Source organism: Quercus lobata, chromosome 11, assembly GCF_001633185.2.
Source record: "Quercus lobata isolate SW786 chromosome 11, ValleyOak3.0 Primary Assembly, whole genome shotgun sequence".
Taxonomy (NCBI): Eukaryota; Viridiplantae; Streptophyta; class Magnoliopsida; order Fagales; family Fagaceae; genus Quercus; species Quercus lobata.
In genome coordinates, this window is record NC_044914.1 from 14901710 (window position 1) to 14911037 (window position 9328).

General features: G+C 32.7%; 1 protein-coding gene across 1 annotated transcript; it reads right to left on the reverse strand.

Annotated features, from left to right (window-relative positions):
- Positions 1 to 745: 745 nt before the first annotated feature.
- On the reverse strand, positions 746 to 2083 carry LOC115966437. The gene has a single exon (XM_031085671.1). The coding sequence runs from the start codon at positions 2081 to 2083 to the stop codon at positions 746 to 748; it is 1338 nt and encodes a 445-aa protein (XP_030941531.1).
- Between the last annotated feature and the right edge of the window lie 7245 nt (positions 2084 to 9328).

A 9328-nucleotide genomic window follows, 5' to 3' on the forward strand; every position in this document is an offset into this window, starting at 1 on the left:
AGAATGCACATATACCAAATCCTCAGTGCGAGCAGGAGCCATTTTGTTTCTTTTTAAGAAATCAATGAATTTGTATGTGCTCCAATTTCTCTCAGCACATGAGGATGAGCAAGGTTGTCTAAGAAGTTTAAGGGCAAGGGTTTGAAGAGTTGGAAATGTGGAGCCATGGTATTGCCACCAAACCAAAGGTTGTAAGGTCCACCTATCTGTCAAGGCACTTGGTGAAGGAAACCTCCCTCCTGAAAATTTAACAAACTCAAACTTCACCACTGTTAAGCCATTCTCATCTTCAAAGTATCACTCCAAACACTTGCTTCTTTCCATAGAAATTTCATGATCCCGATGTGGAGGGATGCGTTATGGATTCTCCAAAAGCCATTCAATGGAGTAATACCTAGTTAAAGATTAAAAAACAAATATAGATGAAACGTGTGTTTTACTGAAAGGGTGAACTAAGGAAAATAGAGAATAAATGTACTTACTTAGGATTTAAGGAATGAGCCAAGCAATGTAGTGGTGTACAATTTTTAGTCTATCGATCAATCAGTATATCATACACCACACCCCAAAATGAGTTATACTGATCATCTTCCAAGCCTTCATGCCGATATATTACTGCCTTCACCTTCTCTATCATTGAATCTCACATCTCATACACAAGATGAAGACAAGGCTTATCTGTGTCGGCTATTCGTAGCATATCATAAATGGGTGTTGTGAATTCAAGGATATAATCAATATTATTTCACCAAAGATCACTTAAAATCATATCTTTCACCTTTTGAGCTTTTCCAACATCATCCTTCCTATAAGAAGCCCATTGGTCACTAATAGCCATGGCTTGAATGCATCTTTTTATCAACTTCAACCTTTTCAACATTACAACCACCGAAGTAAATCTAGTATCAGCAACTTGGAGCAGTTTTAATGGACAAAATTCATTAAACATTGCCAACCTCATTGAATGGTTCATGATAAAAATACGTATAAAGGATGCATCATCAGCAACATGTGTAATCCAACTACATTTCTCATATGTAACTTCATTCTTTTCAGTGTTTTTTGCTGCACAAATATTCTTCAAAGCTAGATGGAGAGTGTGGACAACACAAGGTGTCCAAGATATTTTAGGATACTCACCCTCAATAAGAGCTCCAGCAGACTTCATTACATTAGCATTATCAGTGATGACTTGGACAACTTTTTCATGTCCAATCTCTTTTATAGCATCCTTCAACACCCCAACAATGTAATGCTTGTCTTTGAACTTACCTGACCCATCAATTGCCTTTATAAACACTGGACCCCCATCTGATATAGCCATAATATTAATAAGAGGCCTCCTTTGTGGATTTGACCATCCATCAGAAATTATACTTACACCATTTTCAAGCCAAGAGTCCTTAATTGGTTTCAAAAGTCTTTCAACATGAGCTCTTTCTTTTTGCAAAAGTGTTGTTCTCAAGGTATTGTATCCAGGAGGAAGATAACCCAGAATCCTATGGGTAGCAACAAATGCATAGGAACTACGATAATGTGGATTCCTTGTAAAGTTAAACAGAAGCCCACTGGTGTAAAACATCCTAGCAATTTTGCTATCCAAATCATATCTAGCATTATTCTGGAATGCTTTCTCCAGAGTAGTATTCATAGTTGCCTTCCTCCTCTTAGCATCAACCGAATTTGTACTATGACTACTATCACTCCCTTCCTGTCTCCGAAATGGGGAAATAGGTATCCCACGGCCTGGGGGAGGTGAGGGTAAGGGAATTTGACTTCTCTGTTCTTTCTCTAACTTATTATTCTCAACTTGATCATACATTCGCTGCATTTCCAACCTATGGCTCTTTGACACCTTAACACATGCTCTAATACCTTTGCTAGAAATTTGTAATAAATGAGCCTTAACCCTAGAATAGGATCCCATAAAAACTATATCACAATAGTTGCACTTAAAGTATGTGTTTCCACCTGATTTAATAGATGCACTAGGTGGTTTTTCTACTTTAGTCACATACTGCCAAAGAGGAGATTCATCATTTGACACTTCTTGTGAACTTTCTGTGCTATTAACTTCGTCCATTGCAAATTCAATAGATTCAATTTAACCTACAAATAATAAATATTAACTAAATAAATTAATGATAAATCAAACCAAGTTCACAGCAAAAAAACACAGCAACCAGGTTCACAGCAAAAAAACACAGAACCATAGAACCAAAAAAACCCTTTAACTCCCACAAATCACAGGTTAACAAAAACCTTTAACTCCCACAAGAACCGAAAAAACAAGCAAAAAAACACAGCAAGCAGTCAAGCACACAAATTTTCAAATTCACAAATTCACAAAATCGAAAAAACCCTTTAACTCCCACAAATCACAGGTTAACAAAACCCTTTTAACTCCCACAAGAACCGAAAAAACAAGCAAAAAAACAAAGCAAGCAGTCAAGCACACAAATTTTCAGATTCACAAATTCATTTCTAAGCAATTTGAAAGAGAGAAATAGTAAAAACAAAGAGTAAAAATTCAAGAAAAGAAAAGAGAGAGAGAGAGCACACTTGAAGGCTGAAGCAGAGCACAGAGAAGAGAGATGAGGGACGGAGCACAGTCGCACAGAGAAGAGAGATGAGGGACGGAGTGAGAGAGGGTGTTTGGACGAAGTGAGAGTGTCTGAGAGAGCCTAGGTATTTAGGTTAAGTTCAAACGGTGCGTTTTGCACCCTTTTTTTTTTTTTTTTTGAATTTCGGCCTGACTCGGCCATTTCAGCTTAAACTGGCCATTTCGGTGGTTTCGGCTGATACGGTCGATACGGCCCGAGTCGGCCCGATTTGAGCCACGTCGGCGCAAGTCGGGAAATCCAAGTGGCACAACGCGACACGGACGCGTGGTCTGCGACATCCCTCCCGCGTCGCCGTGTCGGACGCGGGTGTGCTGGGTCGGGAGCCGCGTCCGTGCATCCTAGATCACCATTCACCACCCAATTTTAAGCCTAAACCCTCGGACCATCGTTCCAACACAATCTCCTACCACAAGCTCCTGACCGAATGGGAAATCACCCCAACAATCAACATTATGGCTCCCAAAACAGGAAGAAACAAAACAGCACCCTCACTGAACCATGGTAAAACTAACTAAACACACAAATAAATAAAAAATAAAAATAGAGAAGAAAGAAGAAAAATGAAGAGGAAGATTTGATATGGTTTGGGAGGACCTTCAGGTTAAGTCTTGAAAAGTGTAGTTTCAAACCTGATTGATGTAAAACTAATAAGCCTAAGAATTATATAGATTCCTTTTAATTTCTACTTCAATTTTCTTTGGTGAAAGGAGTATTCCACATATTTTTGGAATTTTTAACAAACAATTTTAAGATGCTTTTTATATTCTTCCATTGTTTAAAGAACACAATAATATCATCTATATAGACTACACAAAAATCTTTAAACTCTTTAAAGATTTTTTCCATCAATCTTTGAAAATCTTGAGGAACTATATTAAGTCGAAAAGGCATTACATTACACAATTCACCTTAAAATTGATGGGATCTTTATAGCCTGTTCAACTTGGATTAGATCTCAAAAAAGGACTATGATTTTTCCATATAATATAAATGATTTATTTATCTAATTTTAAAAACATATTTTTAAATTGTTTTATATTTGGTCATTTGAAAAAATAAGAATTATGTTAAAGAAAGAAATCAACAAATACATTCAGTATCATTCATGATTTATTAATTATAAAATGATAATCTCCAAAATGTGTCTTTTTAATTCATATAAAGTTCGGAATAAAATTACAAACTTTCAAATAAATTAATTCATACTTATTTTCATTTCAAACTTTTAAACTAATTTCATAATATTTTTCTCTAAATAATTAATTCATACTTATATATTTGTTTCCATTTTTAATATATTTTTAATTCTTTTTCATAATCTTATCTTTTAATTATATATTTCTATAAATAGATAAACTCAATATTCTTTTATGAATAATTATTTTAATTATTTTAATATTGACTTTATTTAGTTATGTAATGTAAATTAGGGATTTTATCATTATAAATCTTTGTTAAAAAAAATTTAAAATTATTTATCTCTTTGGAACCTTTAAAAAAAAAAAATGTTTATCTTACATGAAGAATTTTCAAAAATTAATATTGTATAAGCCTGTCCTTATATGCTTATATTTTTCATTAAAAATATTATTTTAAAATTGATCAATCAATTTTTAACCTTTTAGATATTTTTTGTAAAATATTTTTAACTTTATTTAAATTTTGATCACACATATTATTTGACTCGTTACCTGCAAGTTGAAAGAATGACCAACCCAAAGCTGTCCAGTCTAATGACCCAAGCCCAGCCCGAAATGAAAGGCCCAAAATCTATTATTGCTGAAACCAATTAACCCAATCAGATTTTGTGACCCACTGCTTCCAATAAAGAAACAAAGCTATGTCCAATAAAATCAAGCCTAGTCAATGGGTCCACCAACGGACCATCTTTGAGGATTGCTCCATTTTATTGTGATTCTAAAATCTTTAAAATAACTAGTCGCTAACCCGTGCTATGCACGGGAAAGTTTGACAATTTTATTTTAATTATTATACATATTTGTTTTCTTTATTAAGCACTAATAAATTAAAAAATATCTATTAATTTCATATTAACATGATATAATATTATATATGTTATCTGTAGAGTATATATGAACAAATAAATCAAGGTTAATAGTAACTTGATGGTTATTTCATAGGTTCATATAACAATTTTCACATTAAAATTGCAACAATATAACAACAAAAACTCACATATAAATAAATACGAAAATAATTTGTTTATGCTTGTGTACTTCCACTTCTCATAAATGAAAATCTCCATTACTGTATACAATTGTATCTCTATATTGCTAAATGTACAGAGGGATTGTATTTTTGTATGATGTAGTCTCATTTTTCACCTCAAGGTAAAGTTAAACATGGCCCCAAACAGCAACAAAAAGTTGTTTTTAGGCCCTTAGCAGTGTTCTTTCTTTTCCATGGTATACTCCCAAAAGTGTAGCTAATATGCCTTGAAAAAGAAAATAACTTATAATCTTCCTTGACAATAACAAACAATAAAAAAGACCTCCTTATGAAAAGGTCCACTTAACAAAATAATAATCATATTCTTTAGTTTCACTAATCCACAGTTGAAGAAAAGTGAGGTTTTAATATTAGAAAAAAATACACTTTCCACTTGTTTCTTTCTTCACCCTTTTAACAAAATCCTCCTTCTTATAATTGATGCAAACATAAGCTCCACGATCCTTGCAAACACAATCATAAATATATTATACATGGAGGTACCATATATCATACATAGTTGTTAATACTATCATCAATCACATATATTGTCTAACTTCTCTTATCATAGATATTTCAATTCTTTTTTTTGGGGGGGGGGGGGGGGGAATTAAAAGAGCTACAATGGCAACCTTCTAGGCTGGACCATGTTGTCCTTTATTTTATGGTTGTAGTCAATAAAAATCAATATTAAGCAAGCAAGAATTTTAGTTCAAGTTGATCAAATGATGCGCATGAAGAGTGGCAGAAAAACATCTTTGAATGTAAAATAGGATTCCACTCATCATATCATAACTTAAAGATTACTTCCAAACAGCTCTATTAGAGATTTGCAGTAGAATTTAACTTGCATTTTCTTTATGCCTAACATCATAAAGAGGAAAACATGACTTAATATACAAAGAAAACAGAAACTTGGGAAGAGAACAACTTTTTGATAAAATAGTATTAAAATTACTACAACTTGAATCCACCCAAAAAATTACACCCATGACAAACTAAACACTTTACAATTGAACAGATATAGCATAGCCTCCTCTAATAATACTTTGCCACTAAACACCCTTGCATTTTTCTAAATCCAAATATATACATAGGCAGCCCAAGCCAACTTGAATAATGAGGAATTACATTTAGGATGTAACCAACTGATTTGAGGACTAATTTGTACATGAGTTTTGACATCTGACATGATTTATATCAATTTATAAACCAATAACCCACAAATTGGAATAAAAAATTATTAATTTCAAGAAAATTTCTAAAATTAGAATGTAGCATAAAACCAAGAATGCACAATCCAAACATAAATCAAAAGGTGTGGGAATGAACACATTAGATGGTCCAAATAATTATATTTCCACTATTTAAAACCAAGACAGCATATCCCCAGTCTGCATAATGCAAAAATACACACCTCAGGTACAATGTCTAAGATATTTATGATTATTGCGATACATAAAAGTAAATAAACATAAATACAGAACTTAGTGGGTCATCATCAAATAGTTTATGATAGTTCATCTATACTATAATCCCAGTACCTGTATAGGCTTGTAAACTAACATAAGTGCAAAAATGTCAAGTAAAACCAATTGCTCTTAGAGGCCTTTTGTCAAACACTTAGCATATATAACCAAGAAATAGAACTTGGTTAATCTAGAGGTGTTGTAATAGAGGGAAGCAATATTTCTAGTACCTAAAGAATATTTAGAATAATGGAATATACAAATTAGAAACATATTGATGCCTCCTATTAGAAGCAAGCCTTCCAACATTATTTCTTCATTGGACCAAGTATGGCTTGATCACTTTTTAGCTCAGATACAATGTGAAGTAAAAAAGTGTGACTTGTTCTAAACCCTTTCGAAATACATTTAGGGGATATATGGGTGTTCAACATTCTATAGCAAATCATATAGTTATCTCCAATTCATTATCATTGAAGGATGAGGATTCATTAGCAATTATGTTGAAAACAAAGAATGAATGAAAGATAATTTTGGGCTGAGATCTTCATTATTTACATCAAAAGAAGAATTGCTAAGCATGAAAAGCCATAAAGTGTTGGCTTCAAGGAGATTTATATGCTTATACAACAGTGGCGGTGCACAACAGAAAAGGCTAACTGTTATAATAGTGCTTTTTTTTGCTTTGTTTCTGCTTCTCTATTTCACCAACAGACATGATCTCTATTTCAAGTAATTCAGCCTCAACATTGCAAGTGAAGGTTGTGGCCAACCCTAGGAGTATATTGCAAGGAGTAAGGGAATCAATTAAGATAGGCCATTCAGTTGCACACTCTATTGTCTCTGCATCTTTGTACTACATCAACCCCTCTAATTCACAAAGCCTAAAATTGTGAATTAGAGATTATTAAACAAAAAAAAAAAAAAAAAAACAGTGAAAATATATATGAGAGCGTGAAAGTTTGAATTTTTTTTGCTTCTTCCTCCCCAAACAAAAAAACAAAAAATAATAAAAGCGAGAGCCTAGAGACTACAGTAAACTAAACCAAACAACTGTATTCAGCTCATTCTTATTTCTTACGTCAAAAAGGAAAAACAACAATCCTTTTTATTTGTTTCTTTCTCAGCAACCAAACAGAGAAAGCACAATCGGAAAACTGACCTAGTTAGCTCAACCGAGGAACTACTCTTTCACTTTTCACTCCGATCTTCTACGGAAAAAAAAAAAAATCAAAGCGTGTAAAACACTACTTTCTAACCAAACAAAACTTAAACAAAGAAAATAGAAAAACAAACAGAGAGAGAGAGATAGAGAGAGAAACCTTTGGTTTAGGGCTTTGGGTCGAGGTGAGGTCCGATGAGCAAAAACCCTTCACAAATCCGAAAATCAAAATCAGTAAAATTGCAGAGAAATTAGACCCAAATTCATTCTCAACAAAAAATTTTAAATTTGCAGAGAAATTCCCAAACTCTAATGTTAATGCACAAATCCACCATAAATGAATCATAAAAAAATTATACCTATCGAATTTTGAATTTATCTGTAAATCAAAGGCTCACAAATCAGTGCCTACACAGAAACCTAAAAAAGAAAAAAAGAATCCAAATTTACAAAGGGAAGGAAACCACATTAAAATTGCAATAATATAACAACAAAAACCACTATCAGAAATCGAACTGAGAAATTTTAGGGCAACACTCACTTGGATGTGCGGAAACTGGAGAGGGACTTTCCCATTGATCCAGGATGGTTTGTTCTTGAAGAGGTATTGTGAGGCAGCCTAGAGAGAAGAAGGTTAGAGAGAGACGGTTGATTATTAAATTTGGGTTCCAAGGGAGGCGAGAAGAGAAGGTTTTAGTGAAGTATTGGTTTTAGAGAAGAGAGAGGAGAAGAAGATGGCGTTAGGTATTCTTTTCAGAGTTGGGTTTTGGGGAGAAGGGTAGAGAAATAGAGAGAAAGGATTCAGAGTTGGCTTTGTGGAAAAATTTGACTACGATTAGTGTGGGTATCGGGTTTGCTTTTCACGTTTGTGGAAAAAAAATTTGGTTGCTTATTATTATTATTTTTTTAATTTAATTAATGCTGACGTGGAAAATTGTGGAAGCTCCAAAAACTTTGGTTTTATATATATATATATAGATTAACGAGTTTCAGTAAGTTTAACGGGTAAAACTTTTTGTCACTAAAATAATAAATCGAAGTTATAAATCTAGCTTATACCAAAAACCAATCAATATCTAGACATAATGATAAAAAGTAATTATTATGGAATGGGTATTATAAGTTAAAATTCTATTATCTTTTATAGTATATCTATAATTAAATTTTTTTTGCTAAAATGTAAATTGAATCCTCTAAGTTTGGCTAATATTCATTTTAATCTTCTAACTTTATTTTAGTTCAATTGAATTCTCTAAGTTTCAAATTTATTCAATTCAAGCATTCTAATTTTGTTAGAAAAGTTTCCCATTAGAGCTCACCCATAAAGGAGCCGGATGTGCTTTTAGAAGTCTGGGCTACATTAGTTTCCTTCCACTTTTAGAGTTCTAATAGTAAGTATTATCAAGCTCATGTAATAAAAATCAATAGCATAATAATTATTGCTGTCTTAGAAATTTTTTGTTTCCTAAGTCCATAAATCATAAGCTCGGTATTTCTGTCATGGTAAGTTACACAAAATCTTTATTTAAAATCATTCCTCACTCTCTCTCTTTTAAACTTTAACCTGAAAGGCGTTAAGCTTCGAATATACATATGATATGACAAACATCACAAGGTGGTCATAATACCAAGAAGGCAAGCACCCTTTGGGTGGGAAATATTTGGTATTTGAAAACAACCATTGCAATTTGCAAATTATCATTAGCCCATAAAGTTAAATTATTTCAAATAGGAATTTTTATTACGTTAAGCGATAATTATTTTTTATTTATTTTTGTACTCTTAAACTATTCACAGAATTTTGTATTCCGTGTTTACATACATAATATCTTACGTATTTCAAA

Bases quoted from the DNA above. Each gene is read 5' to 3' on its own strand.
- LOC115966437 (XM_031085671.1), bottom strand. From the start codon at position 2,083: ATGGACGAAGTTAATAGCACAGAAAGTTCACAAGAAGTGTCAAATGAT.